General features: G+C 38.4%; 1 protein-coding gene across 2 annotated transcripts in view; it reads right to left on the bottom strand.

Moving 5' to 3' along the window:
• Positions 1–24,465, bottom strand: part of LOC134309788 (guanine nucleotide exchange factor VAV3) — a 142,237-nt gene that overhangs the window by 82,864 nt on the left and 34,908 nt on the right. For both annotated transcript variants that reach the window (XM_062991102.1, XM_062991101.1), the window contains exon 2: positions 12,187–12,303. In XM_062991102.1, coding sequence (XP_062847172.1) covers positions 12,187–12,303 — 117 coding nt within the window. The remainder of the gene's footprint in view (positions 1–12,186; positions 12,304–24,465) is intronic.

Raw genomic sequence — 24,465 nt, 5'->3', positions numbered from 1 at the left:
AGCTTTATAGTTCAGGTTTCCAAGTCCGAGCAGCTGCACACAAGCCTAAGTTTACCATGTGCAATGCCAAATGTGGGCTAAGCTAATGTAAAGGACACTTTCGCAGGATTCACAGCATTGTCTTTACAATTAGACTCTTTAACATTTGAAAGTCAGAGTGATGAATCAGGGTTTAGCAGATGCCAGGAAACACTACATTGTGTTAGAAGCACGCTGGTTCTGCCAGGTATAGCTCAGCAAACATAACGCTTATGTAAGCAGTGTTTTCTTCAGCAGTGAAACAGCAGGTGCTTTTGACAAGTTTTACAGAGGTGTGTAATTTGAGGCACAGCCCAAGTGTTCGGATGGCACTTTTTTGAGTACTTATTTTAAGCTTCTACCCACATTTTAAAAATAAGATATTAAGGTATCATGTTTTCTTTCTCGCTCTCTCTCTCTCTTTCTCTTTCTCTCTCTCTTTCTCTCTCTCTCTCTCTCTTTGTGTGTGTGTGTGTGTGTGTGTGTAGCTCAGTTGGATATGAAAGAGTAAATCAGGACCATCTGCTAACAGTGGGCAGAGGTTCAGATCTAAACCTTTGAGCACTGTTGCATTTTTACTGCCATTATTCCCAAAACTATGCAGGGATGATTTTACAGCTCTCACAACCACAACTTCCGCTCCTATACTCCTTAATAAGTACTACTGATTCCATTATCGACAAGTTCCAAAATATAATACAATATACTGTATGACCAAATGTATGTGAACACCTTCTAATTATTGAATTCTGGTGTTTCAATTTAGATGTTTCAGCTGCTCAGGTGGCGCAGCAGTAAAAAGACACGCTGCAACCAGGGCTGGATTCTGAGTACGTAGTATCGAATCCAGCTCTGCTTCACCGGTTTGAAGCTGAGTGGCTGTATGGGCAACGATTGGCCGGTTGCTCAGTTGGGGGGTGGGACAAAGAACCGGATGTGGGTCTCTCTCTGTCAGAATGCGATTACGACCTCTGCCGGCTGATTGGAGGCGCCTGCACAAGAGATGAGGAATGAGTGCCCTTAGGGTGTGTCTCTCTGCATGCAACGCTAGGTGGCGCCAAACTCATAAAAATGTGTGGGTGGCAAAAATGCATCCGGCTGCTGCTCATGTTTCGGAAGGGATATGGATTAGCTTCGATCTCCTCGGTCAGGGCAGGGTTCGGCATAGACAGAGAGGAAGCATGATGCAAATTGAATAATTGGATGCGCTAAAGGGGGAGAAAAAGGGAAAAATTAAAAAAAAAAAAATTTAGATGTTTCAGCCACACCTATTCGGCACAAATCAAGATCCATAAAGATGAGTTTGGTACTGATGAGATGAGACTCATCAGCAAGCAGACACACACACACACATATTCATCATAAAGCAAAAACACACTTCTACAGACTAATCAACAAGCAAAAATACACACACATCTACACTCTGTATATGCTTAAAATATAAAATAAAATAATAAATGCTAGAAAACTACAAAAGTATGGTGTTCCAGTCAGTAGTGGAACTGTTAGAATAAAGTTATTCATAAACACAGCATCAATTATCACAGCTATGCAGATGGTACACAGTTCTATATATCAAAGCCAACAACATCAACACAATCAGAATCAGTAAGATTGAGAATTGTGCAAACTACATAAAACTGGAGGTCAAGTAATTTCTTCTATTTATTTCAGATAAAACAGAGGTATTACTTGTTGGATCTCAGGCTGCGAGGGACAAGTTGTCTAGCCTGGTAAATTTTAATGTCTTTACTGTCACTCCCAGCTCAACTGTAAAAATATTTAAAAAATATGTCACAATAGACTTAGACCTTTTCTTTGATGCACACATGAGTAATATTACTAGGGATGCTTTCTTTGTTCTGTGCAATATCTCTGCAATAAAAAACATGCTCTCTGTCAATGACGCTGAAAAACTAATCCATGTGTTTATAAATTTTAGCTCTTCTCACTGGATGCTCTGGTGGATCCATAAATAAACTCCACTCGGTTTGAAATGCAACAGCTCGAGTGCTGACTATAACTAAAAAGTTTGATCATGGGCAGCTGTAGCCTAGTGGTTAAGGTGCTGGTCCAGTAATCAGAAGGTTGCCGGTTCAAGCCTCACCACTGCCAGGTTGCCACTGTTGGGCCCTTGAGTAAGGCCCTTAACCTTCAGTTGCTTAGATTGTATACTGTCACAACTGTAAGTCGCTTTAGATAAAAGCGTCTGCTAAATGCCGAAAATGTAAATGTACTGTATATTACCACTATTATACTCATTCATACCTATATTTGATATTATATTTCTATTATATTTTATATCTGATGTACATATTTGTGTGTGTGTGTATATATACATATATACTATATATATATGTATAGTATTGGTCATATTCTCTATAAATATACCCAAAACCGATACATTGTATATATTTATGATTATAATGATATCTATATATAATGATAGAAATGATATTTCTATATTTATTCTTATATATATATATATATATATATATATATATATATATATATATATATATATACAGGGGTTGGACAAAATAACTGAAACACCTGGTTTTAGACCACAATAATTTATTAGTATGGTGTAGGGCCTCCTTTTGCGGCCAATACAGCGTCAATTCGTCTTGGAAATGACATATACAAGTCCTGCACAGTGGTCAGAGGGATTTTAAGCCATTCTTCTTGCAGGATAGTGGCCAGGTCACTACGTGATGCTGGTGGAGGAAAACGTTTCCTGACTCGCTTCTCCAAAACACCCCAAAGTGGCTCAATAATATTTAGATCTGGTGACTGTGCAGGCCATGGGAGATGTTCAACTTCACTTTCATGTTCATCAAACCAATCTTTCACCAGTCTTGCTGTGTGTATTGGTGCATTGTCATCCTGATACACGGCACCGCCATTGGATGCACATGGTCCTCCAGAATGGTTCGGTAGTCCTTGGCAGTGACGCGCCCATCTAGCACAAGTATTGGGCCAAGGGAATGCCATGATATGGCAGCCCAAACCATCACTGATCCACCCCCATGCTTCACTCTGGGCATGCAACAGTCTGGGTGGTACGCTTCTTTGGGGCTTCTCCATACCGTAACTCTCCCGGATGTGGGGAAAACAGTAAAGGTGGACTCATCAGAGAACAATACATGTTTCACATTGTCCACAGCCCAAGATTTGCGCTCCTTGCACCATTGAAACCGACGTTTGGCATTGGCACGAGTGACCAAAGGTTTGGCTATAGCAGCCCGGCCGTGTATATTGACCCTGTGGAGCTCCCGACGGACAGTTCTGGTGGAAACAGGAGAGTTGAGGTGCACATTTAATTCTGCCGTGATTTGGGCAGCCGTGGTTTTATGTTTTTTGGATACAATCCGGGTTAGCACCCGAACATCCCTTTCAGACAGCTTCCTCTTGCGTCCACAGTTAATCCTGTTGGATGTGGTTTGTCCTTCTTGGTGGTATGCTGACATTACCCTGGATACCGTGGCTCTTGATACATCACAAAGACTTGCTGTCTTGGTCACAGATGTGCCAGCAAGACGTGCACCAACAATTTGTCCTCTTTTGAACTCTGGTATGTCACCCATAATGTTGTGTGCATTGCAATATTTTGAGCAAAACTGTGCTCTTACCCTGCTAATTGAACCTTCACACTCTGCTCTTACTGGTGCAATGTGCAATTAATGAAGATTGGCCACCAGACTGGTCCAATTTAGCCATGAAACCTCCCACACTAAAATGACAGGTGTTTCAGTTATTTTGTCCAACCCCTGTATATATATATATATATATATATATAGATATAGGGTGATTCTGACATGAACCTTTTTACCCACCTGAGGCAGAAGCCTGAGAGATCAGTGCCAACAATGCCACACAACAATGTTATAGGAATCTGTATTGAATGCATTTAACATTTCTAGAACTTTCTGTTAGACTTTACCACTGACTGGACTCACAAACTCTCAAATTATTTTTTTCTTTTCACTTATATATTTAGTTTAAAATTGTTGTTGTGTATGTGTGGTTTATCCTCCAGGCCACTGGTTCCTCTGGTTGTTCAAGCTTCTTGACAAGCAAACACACACACACACCAGCAACCAAACATGAACACATTTACAGACTCATCAGCAAACACACACACACGCATATTTACAGACTCATCAGCTAATAAACATACATACACATACATCTACAGACTTATCTGCCAGCAAACACATTTCAGTGTGTGTAGATGAATGTGTGGAGGAATGTTTGTGTGTGTGTGTGTGTGTGTGTGTGTTTCTTTTTCTGCATATGCACTAGCAGACAGAACTCAGGCTATACAATTGATGCATTAGCCTTGTAGCTAATGCAAAGCTAGAGACAATCTTCACACAGTACAGACATCCAAATTGATCTGATAGATTTTTAGTATAATAACACTAATAACACTAAAGGGTAATTTACAGCAGTCAGTCTACATTTTGCATTCATTTGTGAGATGTAAGGGAATCAGAGTACCATGAAAGACCCAGGCAGACACATGGAAACATGTCTTCATCATCACCACCTCCATTTCCACCACCACAATTACCACCATCAATACCACTACTAACACCACACCACCACCAGCACCATCCCTAAAACTACTATCACCTTGACCACCATCCAACCAAATCAAATTTATCTGTATATCACTTTTAACAATATACAGTGAGGGAAATAAGTATTTGATCCCCTGCTGATTTTGTAAGTTTACCCCCTTACAAAGACTTGAACAGTCTATAATTTTTATGGAAGGTTTATTTTAACAGAGAGAGACAAAAAATGCAGAAAAAAAACATTAAATAAAAGTTATAAATTAATTTGTATTTAATTAAGGGAAATAAGTATTTGATCCCCTACCAACCAGCAAGAATTCTGACCCCCACAGACCGGTTATGTGCACAAAAGGCACACAAATTAGTCCTGTCCCTGTATAAAAGAATCCTGTCACAGAATCAGTTTCTTCCGTTCAAATCTCTCGACCACCATGGGCAAGACCAAAGAGCTATCAAAGGACGTCAGGGACAAGATTGTAGACCTGCACAAGGCTGGAATGGGCTACAAGACCATCAGCAAGACGCTTGGTGAGAAAGAGATCACTGTTGGTGCGATAATTCGAAAATGGAAGAAATACAAGATCACAGTCAATCGCCCTTGGTCTGAAGCTCCATGCAAGATCTCACCTTGTGGGGTAAGAATGATTCTGAGAAAGGTGAGGTCAGCCCAGAATTACACGGGAGGAGCTTGTCAATGATCTCAAGGGAGCTGGGAGCACAGTCACCAAGAAAACCATTAGTAACATACTTCGCCGTAATGGATTGAGATCCTGCAGTGCCCGCAAAGTCCCTCTGCTCAAGAACGCTCATGTACAGGCCCGTCTGAAGTTTGCCAATGAACACCTGAATGATTCAGAGAAAGCTTGGGAGAATGTGATATGGTCAGATGAGACCAAAATTGTAGTTCTGCCATTGCTCCACTGTCCCAAGGCGTTCCCCAAGGCTCAGTGTTAGGTCCCCTTTTGTTTATTCTTTATATGCTCCCCCTTGGTGACATCATACGTCGGCATGGTTTACATTTCCACTGCTATGCTGATGATATTCAGCTTTACATCTCCTCCAAATCCATTAATACTGAACTTCACTCCACTCTGACAAATTGCATCACTGAAATGAAATTGTGGATGAAAGCTAATTTCCTCAAATTAAACTGTGAAAAATCTGATATGATCATCGTAGGTCCTACAACCCTGGCAAAAACCACAAAAAATTTTCAAATTACCATTGATAATGACACTTTGTCTCCGTCTTCTAACATCCGAAATCTTGGTGTAATTTTTGATAGCAACCTCTCTTTTGACCGCCATGTAAATCACATCACCAAAACTGCTTTCTTTCATCTAAAAAACATAGCACGTCTACGTCCATCACTCTCCTTTTCTGCCGCCGAAACCTTGATTCATGCTTTTATTACATCCAGAATTGATTATTGCAATAGCATCCTTTATGGTACAAAATCTAACAAAATCCTAAAAAAACTTCAGTATATCCAGAATTCAGCTGCTCGCCTCCTTACTCATACTCGCTCCCGTGATCATATTACACCTGTTCTACAAAAACTTCATTGGCTTCCCGTTGCTCAACGCATTCAATTCAAAATTCTTCTATTCACTCACAAAGCTCTCCATAATCAGGCCCCATCCTACCTCACCGACCTGCTCCATCAGCACATTCCCTCCCGTAGCCTTCGCTCTTCTGAGGCTAACCTACTGTCCATACCCTCTAGGACCAAGCACCGGACCTGGGGTGACAGGGCCTTTTCCATAGCTGCTCCATCTTTATGGAATGCTCTCCCCAAACACCTACGAGATTGTCCTGACCTGTCCAAATTCAAGTCACTTCTCAAAACTCATCTATTCAAAATGGCATTTAACTTGTAACAACACGAAATAAATGCTTTTATTTTTGCTATTCTTTTTAATAGTTTTTATACTTAGATCACGACAGAAATGTGAAGTCCTAGATCCTAAAACTTGTAAAGTTTTCAGTTTCCTGATTGCATGTGAATCTGTCCTGTTTCTGTCTAATTTTAAGAAATTGTTCTATATTTGTTGTTCTCTCTCATAATTTAGCTAATTTTTAATGAACTGTCTTATGCTGCTCTCTTTGTTTTTATCTTAATTATTCTTGATGTTGATGTACTATTTTGATTTTGTACTATGATTTGTATGGTGTATGTACGTATTTGTTTTGATTATTTGTCTTATGTAAAGCGTCTTTGAGTATCTTGAAAAGCGCTATATAAATAAAATGTATTATTATTATTATTATAAAATTGAGCTCTTTGGCATCAACTCCACTCGCCGTGTTTGGAGGCAGAGAAATGCCCAGTGGGGATGGTGTTCTTGGGGCCATATCCAGCATTTCTCTGCTCCCAGCTCCCTTGAGATCATTGACAAGCTCCTCCCGTGTAATTCTGGACTGACCTCACCTTTCTCAGAATCATTCTTACCCCACGAGGTAAGATCTTGCATGGAGCTCCAGAGCGAGGGCGATTGACTGTGATCTTGTATTTCTTCCATTTTCGAATTATCGCACCAACAGTGATCTCTTTCTCACCAAGCGTCTTGCTGATGGTCTTGTAGCCCATTCCAGCCTTGTGCAGGTCTACAATTTTGTCCCTGACGTCCTTTGATAGCTCTTTGGTCTTGCCCATGGTGGTCGAGAGATTTGAACGGAAGAAACTGATTCTGTGACAGGAGTCTTTTATACAGGGACAGGACTAATTTGTGTGCCTTTTGTGCACATAACCGGTCTGTGGGGGTCAGAATTCTTGCTGGTTGGTAAAATTAATTTATAACTTTTATTTAATGTTTTTTTTCTGGATTTTTTGTTGATATTCTGTCTCTCTCTGGTAAAATAAACCTTCCATAAAAATTATAGACTGTTCAAGTCTTTGTAAGGGGGTAAACTTACAAAATCAGCAGGGGATCAAATACTTATTTCCCTCACTGTACATTGTCCTAAAGCAACTTTAAAAACCCTTATTCAGCAAGTCAAAGGTGACTGTGGCAAGTAGAAAAGTCTGGAAACCTTTAGAGGAACCAGACTCAGCAGGGACCAAACCTTCATGTGTGGCCTGGAGAATAATTTGAATAGATTGGATTTAAACAAATAATAAGTGAAAATAAAAGAAAAAGCAACTGGAGTTCTTCATCATTCAGTCCAGTCTGTGATATCGACATTTTCAGTGCAAACACCGGGTTCCCGTCATATCAAGCAGTAGCGTCATTGTTGGCAACAGTCTCAACTTCTGAGGTTTCTGTCACGACCACCTCGGGGTAACATCAGAAGATGTAGTTAAAATGTAAAATCATTAAAATGTCAGTTTTGCAAAGAACAGCATGAGACTATGGTACCCCTAATTATTACAGCGTAACTAAAAGGGAGAACATAGGATGTCAGCGCCCACCTCCCCCACCATCAACAAACCTGAATGATCAGGCAAGAAAGGCAGAACAACAGCAACCCAATATCCTGAATCACCACAAATTTCTATGACCAAGAACCTAGAACGCTCTGCAACTTTGTCTATACAACACGTACTGGCCAGCAACACTGAAAGAAAATCACCAAAACCATCTACTACCATCCTTACTTTTAGCACCCTCACCACCATTACCATTGCCAGCATCTACCAACACCAATAAATCACCATCAGCATCCACTACCATTTCAACATTTACCACCACTCACACCACCACCATTACCTCCATCCACCAACAGCATTAGATGTCAACTATCCACTACCGTTCCTACCATTACCACCAATAACACCACAACACCATTATCACCATTCTTTAACACTATTAAATCACCAACATCTACTATCATCCTGTTACATGCACTACCACCTGTACCACTATTACCATTACCCTCATCCACCAACACCATAGATATCCCCACCACCATCCACTATCATTCTTACCATTATCACCACTAACACCACCACCATTATCATTACCTCCATCCACCAGCAGTATTAGATCACAACCACCATCCACTACCATTCCCACCATTACCGCCACTAGCACCCTCACTACCCTGAATATTACCACCATCCTTCAGCACAATTAAATCACAACCTGTCAGGTGAAATGTTGTAATAGTTACACAGTGACTTGTACGATTATTTATGCCTGTATTACAGAATTGAGTTCTATACGGTAAAAAAATATTAATGTAAATGTTAATGTTGTGACGACGGTGATGTAAAATAATTAAATATTTTTAAATCACAACCACCTTCCACTACCATCAACAAAAAATGACCCGTTTTCTTGTTTTTCAACTTTGGGATTTGAAGTGAAAAACGAATGACCAAAGGTACACGGACCGTTTATCAAGGTTTGCTGGCTCCCCCCTTTTCATTTAGAACATATCCAAAATGCTGCCAAAATGCAGCAGTGGCATTTTTCTTCTGAACTAGCTCACTTACCTCACAGCTAACACTAGCCAGTGTGGCTTTTCACTTGTCTCTCTGTGTTATCACCTCAAACAGTAAGCACCCCCACAATCAATCATCGAGCTCCAACCGCCTACCACTCCCACCCCTCCCTTACTGTGGATGCGCGAATGTCTTAAAGTCTCAGTTTTCAAGGTAGACCTAAAGCAGAAATTTGGCGCTTCACATTTTTTAAATACTGTCACCTTTTTTAAATACGTCAACATTTTATAATAACGCGGTATACCGCGGTCATACCGCCCAACCCTAAGCAAACATAATAAAATGCTAACGTAACAACACTTGATGTATCAACACAGCAAATGTAACAATATTGTTAATGTAGCAATACTACTGATGTAATAATAGTAAAAATGTAGAACATCTTTGTACATCTTTGCTTGCACTCTACAGATTTTCTGTTTTGTTATTTTCTCCAGTGTTTTCTTTTTTTTTTTTTGCTGATTTACAACTTTCCAGATTTTTTGGACATCTGTCCCATGGACATTGATTTGATCCTGAACACCCAACAGCAACATTTGTAGCCAACCACCCCTAGCCCTCTAGCTCCTGCATTTCACGACTGGTCCCACTATGAGTTTTGTCAATACTTGTTTATCCACAGTGTTGCTGTGCTGGAAACCGTGTATGCTTCCATGAGATTGCCGGTGTTTGGTTAGCATGGTGTTTGGACCAAGGCTTAGATGTTCCTAAGTTGTGGTAATTCACTATGTATACCAGCAAATAAAATGGTGTCAGGATTACACCCTGGAATCTGCTTGCTCACACTGATCACAGTTTTTTGGTCTATGTGGTCTTCTTTACAGAGTTAATTACATACTTGGCTGACAAATTAAAAAGTTTAAATAAACATGCATGTCTGAAATCTCCTTCTGACTTTATTCATTTTTCACAGGGTTTCTTGTTACTTTTACCCAAGCAAATATTTGGATAAGTACTTTTAGTTTAGGTAGGATGCTCCAGTTTGGGGTGTGGCCCTGGCATCCAGTGTTTGAAATGAAAAACTATGAAAAAAACGAAATGACCTTATGTACTTGGGTAACATACTTTCAAAGAGATGCAGTACACTGCAGTCTGCAACATACCACCATCACCATCTCTATTTTCACCACTGTGCGTATAACTAGCTCTTTATTTTACTCTTTAGTCTAAATTCATTCATTCATTCATTCATTGTCTATTTTACCATAGCTTTATCCTATTCAGGGTAGTGGTAGGTCAGATTCTTTTGGCGAAATGCAGGAAACACCCTGAATAGGTCGCCAGTCCATCACAGGGCAAACACACAAACACACTCATACTAAGTGGACTTTCGTATCTCCAATTAACCTGACCGCATGTCTTTGGACTGTGTGGTATGTGTCATGGAGTCTGGGCAGGAAATCCTTGGTTGTTAATTGATCTTTTGCAACAGATGCATTTGTCCCAGCTTTTATTAGGTCATCCTGTAAGTCTTAAGCAGGAACACTGTGGTTTTCCTTGTTGTCCTGATGAGAATACTGAGGCCTCTGGATGACATTCTGGGCTTTCTCCTATGGCCAACCAGGTTTGCTGATGCACCGTAAGTTGGTGAATACTCTCTATGGTCTCTAGAAATTTTCAAGGTCTTGAAAATGTTCTACTACCACTGACAGTTTGGTGCAATAAAATGATCTTCTTTGTCAGCTTTTGTGACAGCTCCTTTGTTTTCAGCATGGTTACAACACACTTTGAACACTTGAATCTCAAAAGCAAATGAAGTATTGAGTCCCAGTGGTGTAATCACATTGTAACCCAACTTTAGGTCTCACAGACTAGCAGTTGGTTTTAAGATCAGCAATATTACGTGGGGGGTTGAATAACTATTTTTTTGTTTTTCTTTTAGATATTCTTCTTTATGCATATTCTCCCCTTTTTCTCCCGACTTTTTAACATATCCAATTACCCAATTACATTACGCTTCTTCTTTACTGATGCCGATCCCCGTCGTGATTAAAGAGGGTGAGACTGACACACGCCTATGCCAACTCGTGTGAATTAGCCGACTGCATCTTTTCACCTGCACAAGGCGAGTTCATATGCGGATCAGCTTTGTGTACGGAGAGCCACACTCTGATCAACGCATTATCCCTTGACACTGTGTAGGCGACATCCATCAGCCTGCAGAGGTTGTAATTACATCAGTTATGAGGTCCCTATCCGGCTCCCACCCTGTATGAACAACAGCCAATCGTTGTTCATGTAGGCTCCCAGGCCAGCCGTATGGCAGGGCTAAGTTTCGAACCTCTGGTGTGCTAACTTGTTTTCCCGCTGCACCACGAGAACTGGTTTTAAAAATATGACTGGCAGTTATAGCTATCAGCGACAACCCAGTTCTCAGAAAAAAGGAAATACAGGAAACCCTTAAAGCAAGTTGGGGTCAACAATGAGCAGCACCCAAACCCCACCAACTGGTGCATCTTGTGCCCAATGTAAATTTATAGGTGGGGTTTGCTCTGGCAAAGAAAAGCCACACCACATGTAGAGCAGTTCGCTCTCCCAGAAAACACCACGCCCTCAGCAAAGTTTTCATTAAAAGATAAAGGTATGTAGATATCCATTAACAGTGGGAAACTGGACTAGCTCGAGCATGGCATTATGGTTTTAGAGAAAGAAGGCTTCCCACAGTGGAGATGTGAGAAAAAAAAAGTGATACACTTTCACCTGGAGCATATTAATGCTCACTCAACAAGGCAACAGTGACTGCCAAGAGGAACTGAAACAGCAATCATCTGTGCCTCCATGCCTCCTCTGCTGACCAAATTTGGAAATGAAATAGGACATGATTCATGGTTGGTTGCATTCCCAAATTAGGTGCATTGTAGCCAAATATAAAAATAAATACAAACAAAATCAAACTATACATTCAGGACAGGAATTCTTTACAGGACAGGAGTCATGTTCAAATTTGTTTTTTATTACTGTTTATAATGATCATGACTGAAATAATTCTCTATGTTACTATAAAGATCATAACGTAAAACAATGATGCAACATCCAGCATCAGCACTGAACCATACAGAGTGTTACTAAACCCATCAGTAGTTCTATTTGGTTTCGGGTCCTTATTTATACTCTACAAAAAAGGGAAGCAGACCATACCTTGCCAAAGTCGCGCACGTCAAACAGATCAAAAGCTTCAAAGAGTTCACTTTTCTTCATGCCGAACACCTCAGCACATGCACAAAGAAATGTCCTGATGTTCTTCAGGCACAGAAACTGCAAACACAAAACAACAATGTGGACTGTTTATCGTGAATTCATTAAAACAATTAATATGCAATTCATTAATAAGCAATTAAATTAGATCAATGACTTTTTTTCATAATTTTTTCATTATATGCATGTCAGAAATGGTACATGTTCTGCAGTTCCCCCTAGCCAGTGCAAGCCAGTCCCACCTAACCTCAACATCAACCTCAACAATAATCTTAACATTTACCTTAAATCCTAACCCTAACACCAAAAAAAATCTAAACCGAAACTACACTTAGCAAAACGCTATCCCTAATCACAAACCTTAACACTAACCCTGACACCCTAAAACTAACCCTATTCCCAAATCTAATCCTAACCTCAGCACCAACACAAACCTTAATACTAATCTTAACACTCACCCTAACTCTAATGCCCTAAAGCTAACTTTAAACCAAAACTCCAACCCTAACTTTAACCATCAGCTACACAACACTTAACAGTAATATTAACACTTACCCTGAATACTGAACCTAACACCGTAACTATAAACGACACCAACACAAACCTTAATACTAATATTAACACCCTAAATCCTGAACTCTAAACCACACCTGGGTATTGTACAGCCCGCGGGCCACATCCGGCCCGCATGAGATCAGTGGCAATTACAAATAAAACGTAAATAAATGTACATCACACATGCAATACAATAGGATTGTTTTTATTTTGACGGGACCACTATTACTTTAAATTAACGTAAGTTTTAATTTACGTGTGTGCGAGTGTATCCAGCTTCACCGTAGGGCTGGGCGATTTTGCAAAAAAAAATAAAAAATCTCGATTATTTTAAAATTATACCCGATTGTCGATTACGATTTCGATTTTTTTTTTTTTTCTTGTATAATGCAATTAAAATAAGACTCAAATTTATTTTTTTGCATTGTAATTAAAGGCTGCAGAAGTGCAAAAATAGTAACAACACCACCTATAATTATCCTTTTAAGGGACTCAAACTTTATAACAATAATGATATCACAATAATTAACAATAATTAAAACAAAATAGATCTAAATTATCTATATCTTTATCTATCTATATCTAAGAATAGCTCACAAACAACAATAATGTTCAGCAGAACCTCCTTACATTAGGAAAAAAAACTACAAAAAGTTCTTTACATGTTTCTTAAAAGGAACACGAGCCTGTATTGTGCTGTTTCCACCACTGAGTGAGTCTGTATCGGTATCACTGTAAAAAATTATCTGAGCAATAAGTCAAGATAACTTCTTTCTTTCATTTACTTTAACTTATGAAAATCATTTTTGTAATTTCAACTAGATTTTACGAGTTTTCAGTGTTTCAACTTAAGTTTTTTAATTAGTTCAATGAAATGAAAATCTGAAGGAGTCAAATGAACTTAACTTTGTGAGTTTTGCTCTCTAACAGTGTGTAACCGTATTAATGTGTCATAGGAGGAGCCCTTTGTTTTGATCAATTAATTTAGCAATATTATGGTCTTTTTCGGTAATATACTAATATTACAGATATTCCAGACGTAGTAATAATTTAAACTAGAGAATTCTAAACGAAACACCTAACGGGCATCTGCAGACACCAGCTAATAACAGGAACTACACCAGGAGGCGGAGGAATACATTTTGAGGGCGGAATGTTGAACGTTACTAGCTACAACCAGGCGGAGGAAAAACGACCGTTACGGACAGTCTTAGTGAGGTGAGTGGGTGCATTAATCATCGATTTTAAAATCTTATGTGTTTGGTTCATCAGGTGTCTTGTAAAAAATACATGCCATAAATTCCTCTCATGTTAGTATATTCTTTACAGGATGCCGCTTCTATCAGTTTTGCGTAATTTTCGTAGAAGATGTTAGCTAGCTTGGAAATAAGTTGGCAAACCGAGACAGCTAGTTAAACCAAACCGTTAGCTTACACTAAACTCTAGCTGCCTTCCCGCACTTTTTATTCAAGCCAGTTGCCCAAATGCACACATATATACCAATGTGAGTTTAAAGCAAATAATAATAACTCAAAATCCAAATATGTCACACACTACAGATGTAATCGATCATTTATGACTTGTTTGGAGTTTAAATTCTACATCCAGGTCTTAATATATGGTCAACATGGTTTATTACACAGTATCAGTTTATCTGAATTATAAAAATGAATAAACTTTCCCTTACACCTTCTGTTTAAAATGGCAGGCTGCAGTTTTCAGTTTAACTGTAAAGTTTATTGAGTAGTTTGAGGATATAAATTAAGACCTGGACATGTTCTGTTTATTTTTACAGAGATAATACTCTTAAAAAGATTTTAGGGGTTCTTTAGTAAATAAATACATTGATTCTATATACAGCCATGAAAACTCAAACAACCATTTACATGATTAAATAGTTTTTTGCATGCTCAAATTGTGCTTCAGATTGATGAGAATGTGTTGTGTATGGTTCTATAGCACCAAAAGGGTTCTTCTATTGTTATAAGCTTGAGATCGCAACAATAGCAGAACACTTTTTGGTGCTTACCATACACAACACATTCTGCATCAGTCTGAAGAACCTTTTCATCATACAAAGAGCCATTTAGGCATGCACATGGTTCTTTGAGTGTTCATGGTTCTATATACAACTAATGTCTTTACTAAAGAACCTGTCAAGAACCATCTTTTTAAAAGTGTGGGTGACAATTGATTCCTATTGTTTAACAATCTTAGCCTAGCAGCTCCAGTTTTAACTAAAGAAAAACAATTTGGACTCCAAACATGTCTTGACTGATCTGGGTGAACTCGCTGAACTATTCCTATAATGGTTTGATGTGTGCAGTTTACTTATTTCATTATGTTTGTAGTTCATATGACTTAATCACGGTATCCTATATGTGTTCTGATAATGAATTTTCTGTTTTACAGGTTTTGTTTGAATTAATTGAAGTTTCTAACAGTTCTCCAGTCCCATGTGGAATTTGCACAACATGTGAAGAAACACAGAAAAGGAACCAATCTAGTCGCTAAACTTTGCTGTGAGCTTTGTACTTTTTCTACTCCAAGCAACATCAAACAATATGTGATTCATTTAAAAAGACACTTGAGAAATAGAGAAACTGTGAATTACCCCTTTGTGGAGTGCTCTTTTAAATCTAATGTTTCACCCTTTAGATTCTCATGTGGATTAAATTGTGTTCAATATTTTGTTGCATTTAAGTAAAGCTTCTGCACTCAAACTTTCTCTCATACACATACACCGATCAGCCATAACATTAAAACTACCTCCTTGTTTTTACACTCACTATTTTATCAGCTCCACTTACCATATAGAAGCACTTTGTAGTTCTACAATTACTGACTGTAGTGCATTTGTCTCTCTGCATACTTTGTTACCCCCTTTCATGCTGTTATTCAATGATCAGGACCCCCACAGAGCAGGTATTATTTAGGTTATTTATGAGAGGATCTGACACAGCAGTGCTGCTGGAGTTTTTAAACACCTCACTGTCACTGCTGGACTGAGAATAGTCCACCAACCAAAAATATCCAGCCAACAGCGCCCCGTGTGCAGCGTCCTGTGACCACTGATGAAGGTCTAGAAGATGACCGACTCAAACAGCAGCAATAGATGAGCGATCGTCTCTGACTTTACATCTACAAGGTGGACCAACTAGGTAGGAGTGTCTAATAGAGTGGACAGTGAGTGGACACGGTATTTAAAAACTCCAGCAGCGCTGCTGGGTCTGATCCACTCATACCAGCACAACACACACTAACACACCACCACCATGTCAGTGTCACTGCAGTGCTGAGAATGATCCACCACCTAAATAATTAATACCTGCTCTGTGGGGGTCCTGACCATTGAAGAACAGGGTGAAAGGGGGCTAACAAAGCATGCAGAGAAACAGACTACAGTCAGTAATTGTAGAACTACAACATGCTTCTATATGGTAAGTGGAGCTGATAACATGGACAGTGAGTGTAGAAACAAGGAGGTGGTTTTAATGTTATGGCTGATCGGTGTATGCATGCATTATTATGTAGTGAGTTGCTCTTGCTGAAATGTGTTTCATATTTTATTAAATTTATCATATTTAATTAAATTTCCTAATGTTTTGGTTTGTTTTAACATGTCACTTTTAATAATTTATTTTTGTACTTTCTTTGTTAACATCTAATTACACTGAAATGTGGTGTTGAATTCAACTGTTCATCCAAAAAAAATAAAAGTGAGTTGTTACCTCAGAAATTGTGTTTGTTGTTATAACTATAATTCACAATTTAAAACTCTAAATAATTTTACATTATCTTAACTTAAAAACTAATGTCAAGACTGATTTTAACTTAAATATGTAGGTTGAAGCCAATGATTAGGACAAGTGAACAAAACTCATAATGTTTTGTCATCTGTATTTTAAACTTTCATTTCTAAGTTGAAACAACAAGCATTACATAGTCATATCAACCTGAAGACCGGAATCCAAAGCAAAACTAGACTTAAAGTAATGAGTTGAAGTAAATAGTAATTATAATTTGATTCTACTTGAAACTTTAAGGCAGCTTTTTAACTTAAGTTTTTGAGTTAAAGCTGATAAAATTTTTTACAGTGTACATTGGGGGGGGCATCAAGTGATCACTCAGTGATTTGGGGGGTGGATACAACATTTTAAACATTTAAGGATGTGTAATGTGTCATTTTAGTCCCATAAAACTTTTAAACTGTATTAACCACTATTATGTGTCGTAGAATGATTCGATTCTATTGAACGGCCCTTTAAGCCAAAATAAAGGAACCGATTCGCGCATTTGGGAGTCGTTACATACATACGGCTCTTTAAAAGGAACCGATACAAAAGATCCGACTCCCTATCGCAGAATTCACTGCAGCAGTTTCCCCGACGCGATTTTTTTACTCAGTAACGGATGTGATTTAAAATGTAGCGAATTACAATTCTTAGTACAAAACTTACTTAAGTAAAAGTAAAATTACAGGCTGTAAAATCTACTTTAAAAAGTACAAGTACACAAAAAAAACGACTCAATTACAGTAACGCGAGTAAATTCCAGCAAATCCCGATCACGCTCATCGACTCTGTATTTTGATTCAGTTCAGCGGTGTTTGATTCAGTGAATCTTAATTAAACTCTTCTGTTTGTGTCTCGTTTAGCCGATCGTGTTTGCGCTCCTTATTACTGAATCTAACCATTACCGTGTATAATCCTTGTTGTCTTCCGTTTACTGTTTTGGTTTTCGCTGGTTTTGGACTCTACCTGATTTTGTACACTGTTTTCGCCCTTTTTATATTAAACTTTCCCTGATTTATATTCCGCGGGCGTCTGGTCAGTTTCTGCTTCGTGACATGTTGGTATTTTAATTAAAATATTGTAGCGTTTCTACGGCGTCAAAGACGAAATGGGATGGGAAATCAGCTCTTTCAGTGACCATGTGGACAAACACCCATTCACACACATAGACATTCATACCACATATACATAGCCACACAGCTGATAGCTGCACAGCCCAAAGCCGATGATGTATTTCTCGCATAGCCAGCCTATTTCCAGCGCTGAATAACACGGTCACGGTGGATCCTAACACCACAGCCGCAAGTCCTTCTGGGTAAGGCTCCGCCCCCTTCTCAGCCACAGCAGCGGGTCATTACAATATAAAGTACTGCTTTTTATAGAGATAATATTAAAATTGAGCAGAATCAAGTTCACCCTATTAGTCTGGCCCTCCACAACAGTTCCAGTTTCTCTTGGAAAATTTAATTGCCCACCTCTGCTCTAAACCCAAATCTAATTGTAACCCTTAGCTCGACACCAACACAAACCTTAACCAACTCAAAATTCAAATCCATCCCTATCTCTAACCGTAACTGTAACCTCAACACTAACATAAACCTTAACACTTACCCTAACACTCTAAAAATAACTCTATACCCAAATCCAGCACTATCCCAAACTCTGACCCTAACTATAACCTCCATACTAACACAAACCCTAACTCTAAACCTAACCACAACACAAACCTTAGCATTAATCTCAACCATTACTCTTAATTCTAATCATAACACCCTAAAACTAACTCTAAACCCAAACACCAACCCTAAAAAGACTACCTACAAAAACCTTAACACTAATGCTAACAGTTACCCTAAATCCTAACCCTAAAACCCTAAGACTTTAAACCCAAACTCCAACATTAACCCTAACCTTAATACCAATCCTGAATCCTGCACCCTCTCCTCCCCCATCCTTATCCCACACACACACATAATGTGCATAGATAAGAGAAGCTAATTGTTCAGCTAGCTAAGCATTCCCAGTCATTACACTCATTTTCAGTTTCCTCTTGTTATCGATTGAGTGAATCTTGTAGACACCCCTTAGAGACGCTCAGCAAGGAGTGACAGCAGGAAACAAACACAGACAAACACACAAACAAAAGAGGAAGAAAGAACACAACTCTGAAACCAGAACAACAACAACAAGGGGAGCATTTATACAACTGCTCTTTTTAACTCCTATTCTAATTTAGTCCATGATATCTTAATACACACCCCATTTCCAAAAAAAAAAAGTTGAAATTGTGTAATTGTCTGCAATTTGTTAATTCTCTTGAATCTTTATTTAATTGACAAAGGTACACAAACAGTTTTCCAATGTTTTTCTGATCAGCTTTATTTTAGTTTGTAAATATAAAAACAACACTCAAAAAGTTGAGGGCAAAAGTGTGAACAGTTGATAAATTATTGAAGTTAAAGTGTTCGTTCCACAATGAATAAAGCAGTGAATTATAATTGATTATAAAAGAAGTATTTACCAAACTGTGATACATGAGCTACTAGGATAAATGCTCTTTAAGCTCATTCAATTAGCTGACTAATCAATATTAATTCTAAATGCACAGCTAAGACCACATCCATTACACAAGACACACTGATATTACTGTAATTCTGAGATTCTGAGGTCTTTCAAAACAAGACTATTTATATTAAATTGTATAGGTTTTTTTTACTTAAAAATGAATATTTTAAGAGCCCCTGTGGTTATTCATCCAGCTAGTTTACAGTTAAGCCAAGTTTTACTGTCACACCACTATAGCTAAAGCAACATAGTCAGACTTATTTCAGAAGTTCATTTCATTTGTATCAACTGCTTTATCCTGGTCAGGGCCGGGGCGGGTCTGGTTCACTGGGTATAGGCACAATGCAAGAACGCCTTGGACAGGGCACCAATCCATCACAGGACTTTGATACAACCACCAGACACCCACACACTTGGTGTAGACACCATGTAGACGCCTGAGACTGAGAATCGAGTCCAGATTGAGTCTTGGGTCAGCATAACAGACACTGCACCACTCTAGCACCCGATTTCAACAGTTTGTTTAAATATAAATCTTACTCAACTTCCCCAATTTCCCTATTTATCTAATATCGGTAATTTCTGTTCTGGGATTAATAAATTGTTATCTTAAATCAAATCACTAAAGTCAAGCAGTCATCTCAAAGTTTCTACAGGAACACTATCCCACAAGAGATAACAGAAAAACAAGTTCAGATATACAGTGGTGTTCAAAAAAATAGCAGTCCAACACCATTAACTTGATAAATCAATGTTTTTAGTAGAAATGCTATTTCTACATAGCAAAAAATTTACTTGAAAGTGTAGTAGAGTATTGAAAACAAAACAAACCCAACAATTAGGACATGCATGCCGTTCATTCTGAGTAATCGAAGCATTGATTGAAAGGGGGTTGTTCAAAATAATAGCAGTGAGGAGTTCAATTGGTGAAGTCATTCATTCTGCAGAAGAATGGGTGTCAATTTTGGCCCTTATTTAAGGTAGGAGGGTGGCAAATGTTGCACAGGTTGGTCATAGCGCATTTCCTTCTGAAATACTGGGTAAAATGGGTTGTTCCAGACATTGTTCTGATGAACAGCGTACTTTGATTAAAAAGTTGATTTTAGAAGGAAAAAACATACAGAGAGAAGTGCAGCAAATGATAGGCTGCTCAGCTAAAATGATCTCAAATGCCTTAAAGTGACCAAAACCTGAAAGATGCAGAAGGAAGCGTGGAACTACTGTATGAATGGATCAAAGAATAGCCAGAATGGCAAAGGTTCAGCCAGTGATCACCTCCAGAAAGATTAAGGAACATCTGAAGTTCCCAGTGAGTACAGAAGATGATTAAGTGAAGCCAATTTACCAGCAAGAACTCCTTGCAAAGTCCCGTTGTTAAGATAAAGACATGTCCTGAATGGGTTCAAATTTCCCAAAGAACACATTGACTGGTCCAAAGAGAAATGGCTCAACATTTTGTGGACTGGTGAAAGCAAAATTGTTCTTTTTGGGTCAAGTGGCCATAGACAGTATGTCAGATGACCCTCGAGCACTGAATTCGAGCCAAAGTACACTGTGAAGACAGTAAAGCATGGTGGTACAAAACTATGATATGGGGATGTTTTTCATACCATGGTGTTACGTCTATTTATCACATACGAGGGATCATGGATCAGTTTAAATATATCAGAATACTTGAGGAGATCATGTTGCCCTATGTCGAAGAAGAAATGCCCTTAAAATGGATGTTTTAACATGACAATGACCCAAAACATCTTGGTTACAGACAAACAAGATTGAGGTAATAGAGTGGCCAGCCCAATCCCCTGACTTCAATCCCATAGAGAACTTGTGGGCTGACATCTGAAACATGTTTTTTTGAGGCAAAACCCAAAATTGCAGAAGAACTGTGGAATGTAGTCTGATCATCCTGGACTGGAATACCTGTTCAGAGGTGCCAGAAGTTGGTGGACTCCATGCAACACAGATCTCGGAAACAATTGTTATGCCACTAAATATTAGTTCAGTAATTTAAAGTAAAGTGAAACCTCAAACATTTTCAGTTTATAGATAAATTTTTTGAGTTTTTAAAGAAAAATGCTGGCACTGCTATTTTTTTGAACAGCCTAATATTTATTTTTCTTAACTTTCTGTAAAGGATTGACACAAACTGGCTAAATGTTGTTAATGTTTTGATTTAGAATTGAAAGTGTAGTATTTTCAGTGCATTTGCATTTATGGAAATAAAAGTTATTATAATGATTTTGTGCTTTATTCACTTTTTTTAAATCACTGCTATTTTTTTGAACACTACTGTATCAACCTGGAAAGGATTACAAAGCTATTTCTAAGGCTCTAGGACTCCAACAGTTATTGGAGTGTGTAAGCCACATCAACCAAGGAAACAGACCTGCAACAGTGCTGAATCTACCCAGAAGTAGACAGCTTGTTTAAAGCTAACAATGGCTGAGCAACAACTCATTAAAGAAGTCCCTTCATTCCCTCAAGAAAATGAAAGAACTTCACACAAATCTAGCCTCAACTAAGGTCAGTGTTTATGACTCCACAGTCACAGTACTGCTGCCAAAAACATTAGAGCTCATCTGGCATTAAAAGCAACCATCATGTATTACAAATGCCAGATCACCTTGATGATCCCAAAACGTTTGTGATTATGTTCTATGGACTGACAAATATTTTGTGTGTCTGATTTAAAGCGGTTCTACAGGATGAGTGGCCTAGGACTTTTTATAACAAATGATAGAATGTTTCATTTTACATGTTCAAAGTTTACATGTTCAGTAAAGGTGTTACATTTTGTTCCTTTCATTATAAACACAATGTTTCATAAAATGTGTTGCAATTTCTTTTTACTTAAATTCCTGTTGTGTATTATTAATCAGTATGACAATTATGCAATAAAAGGCATTGTTCTTACACCGCTGTATAAGTTTATGCCTTTTTAAAATGTGTGTTTAAATGGACTATAAACATATTCTGAATACATCACTTTTATCTATGGGACAGTATATTAAATGTTCAGCTAAACAGTGTTTACCGTCTTCTGTGTAAGATTTGGAACAGTGTTTTCTCAGCTGTACCAGTGAAAGCCAGAATGGATCAGCTGGGATTTTAAAGGGTGGAGATGATTTTTCAATCAGGAAACACAGACTGTCCTGCCAGAATAGGGTGATGAGTGAACAAAAACAGCTGTCACACTTCAGTTCAGTTTGGGGTAACTGTGCATAAAATAATGCAAAACACAACCCACATTATTCGCCTCTGCACAAGATTACACACCCACATTATTCGCCTCTGCACAAGATTAAGTATCAACCTGCTAACATGGTTTATCTCCGTAACGACAGAGACACATAAACAAAATCTACATCTGACTGAAGACTCCTGCTGGAATTATTCCAGTGAGCAAGACACATGGTTCACTGTCCAACATTTTGTTGGTAACTCTGTTCGTTTCTCCGCACCGTCCGACATTTTTTATTTATCTGTGAGAAAAGTTGTGCCACACTGAATGCTGGGATTGCCTTCACCGTTAAGGCAGCATCGGATGCTCACTCGTTATTCTGTCAAAATACCGTTCAGATTTTAAGGTGACTTAGTAGACAGCATTTTAAGGCATTTAGGAATTCGAACAGCCTCCTTCTCGGGAGCGTGCGTAGTATGGCGTAAAATGCTGTCTATGTAGAGAGCTTCCTAGGTTTTCGAACACACCCATGGTCTCTGTGCTTTTGTTTTGATACACGCTTCCTCCTGTTTCTGCCTCTTTCCTTTGATTCGTCCATGTGATAATTACCCTCACCTGGTCATCATGTTGCTATGATTAGCCAGTGTATATAGTTCCTCCTTGTTAGCACAATTCCTGGTTGGTCATTGTTGGTGAACATATAGCTCGTCTAGTGCTATTCTTTGACTATAAAGTAGAAAACTCTACTGTTTGTATTAGTCCTTGTTCCTCTCTGTGTTCTTGTCCTCTAGTCCTTACTTTGTCACCGTCTTAGTTCTTGTTCTTGACCTTGTGCACTTTTCCAGGTTCTTCTCTGTTCTGTGTTTAACCTTAGGTTAGCATTAGTGTCAGCATACTGTAGGGCTTAACATGGTTACTCCTAGTAAGTATATACATTTTAGTTTAAGGACTTGTTCTATGTTTAGTATTAGAGTTAATTTGGTTCTGTCCTTGTTTATCCCTAGTCTTTTATGTTCTAGTGTTCTTGTTTGATGTGTACATTCATAGCTCTGTCCTTGTGTGTCTAGATATTTGTTTTATTTATATATTCTTTGTTCACTCTCGTTATGATTATTCTCCTTTATTTATTGGTTTCTTGTTTGCTCATTGTTTGTATTTTGTTTATCTGAATATTATGTTCAGAACATCTACATGTATGCGTCTGATCTCATGCAGCTATGACTTTCTGATAAATGTCAGTAGTATTATAATATATGATGCTGTTAAAGGTTATTTGCAGTATCAGTTCATTTTAATTGCAGCTTTCAGCCCTTCCATTTGCAACTCGTGTCACATACAGACTTCAGACTCGACTTGCAACTCCAAAACAAAGAGTCTTTTCACTCATCCAAGCAGGGTGTGAAAAAATAAGAGAAAAATATTTTTTGAGTGTGTAGAGATAGATAGTTAGTTACTTGTAGCCCAGGTACTAATATGCTTTTGCATTACTCAATTTATGTTAATTCACTTTAAGAATGAGGCTCGTGCACATAACTACAACAGACAATACATCGTTTTGGATTGACTTGTGAATTGATTATACATGTGTCAATTGATTGGTGAGGGGGACAGGAAAAAAGAGGGGAGAAACTGCAGGGAAAAAAGAGAAAGCAGAATAAAAAAATTTAAGTTAGCACTTTTTGAGCACCAATTTTGAGTTGGGAACTTAAATAAGAGTTGGGAACTTTCTGTGTTTCACCAGTAGTTAGCATCAGTTGATGACCACTACTGTTATAGCATACACCTGGCTATAATTAGCTGGCTAGTGCTACAGCATCGTGTTTAGGGACTGTGTGCTAATTAACTTGGCTTATGAGCTGTAGGTTTTTAGTTCTACTGCTCCAGAACCAGAAACTTGCAAAGACGAAGGTCAGATAGACCCCAAGCCGGCTAGAAAAACGGCGTGGGTCATCTGATGAAGTTTTCACTCAAAAGAAAAAAAAGCATGACTTTCCTTGCTATAGCTTGCAATTCACTTGTGAACTGTAAGTTGTATCTTACAACTTACCAAACATGGTTAATTAGTAGCCTCGCCACGTTTAAACATTGTACAGACATGTAACAGTTTGCTGTTTGTGTGTATGG

This window comes from Trichomycterus rosablanca, chromosome 3 (genome assembly GCF_030014385.1).
Source record: "Trichomycterus rosablanca isolate fTriRos1 chromosome 3, fTriRos1.hap1, whole genome shotgun sequence".
Lineage (NCBI taxonomy): Eukaryota > Metazoa > Chordata > Actinopteri > Siluriformes > Trichomycteridae > Trichomycterus > Trichomycterus rosablanca.
Note: the sequence above shows the minus strand (reverse complement) of the source record. Positions and strands in the feature narration are given on the sequence as shown.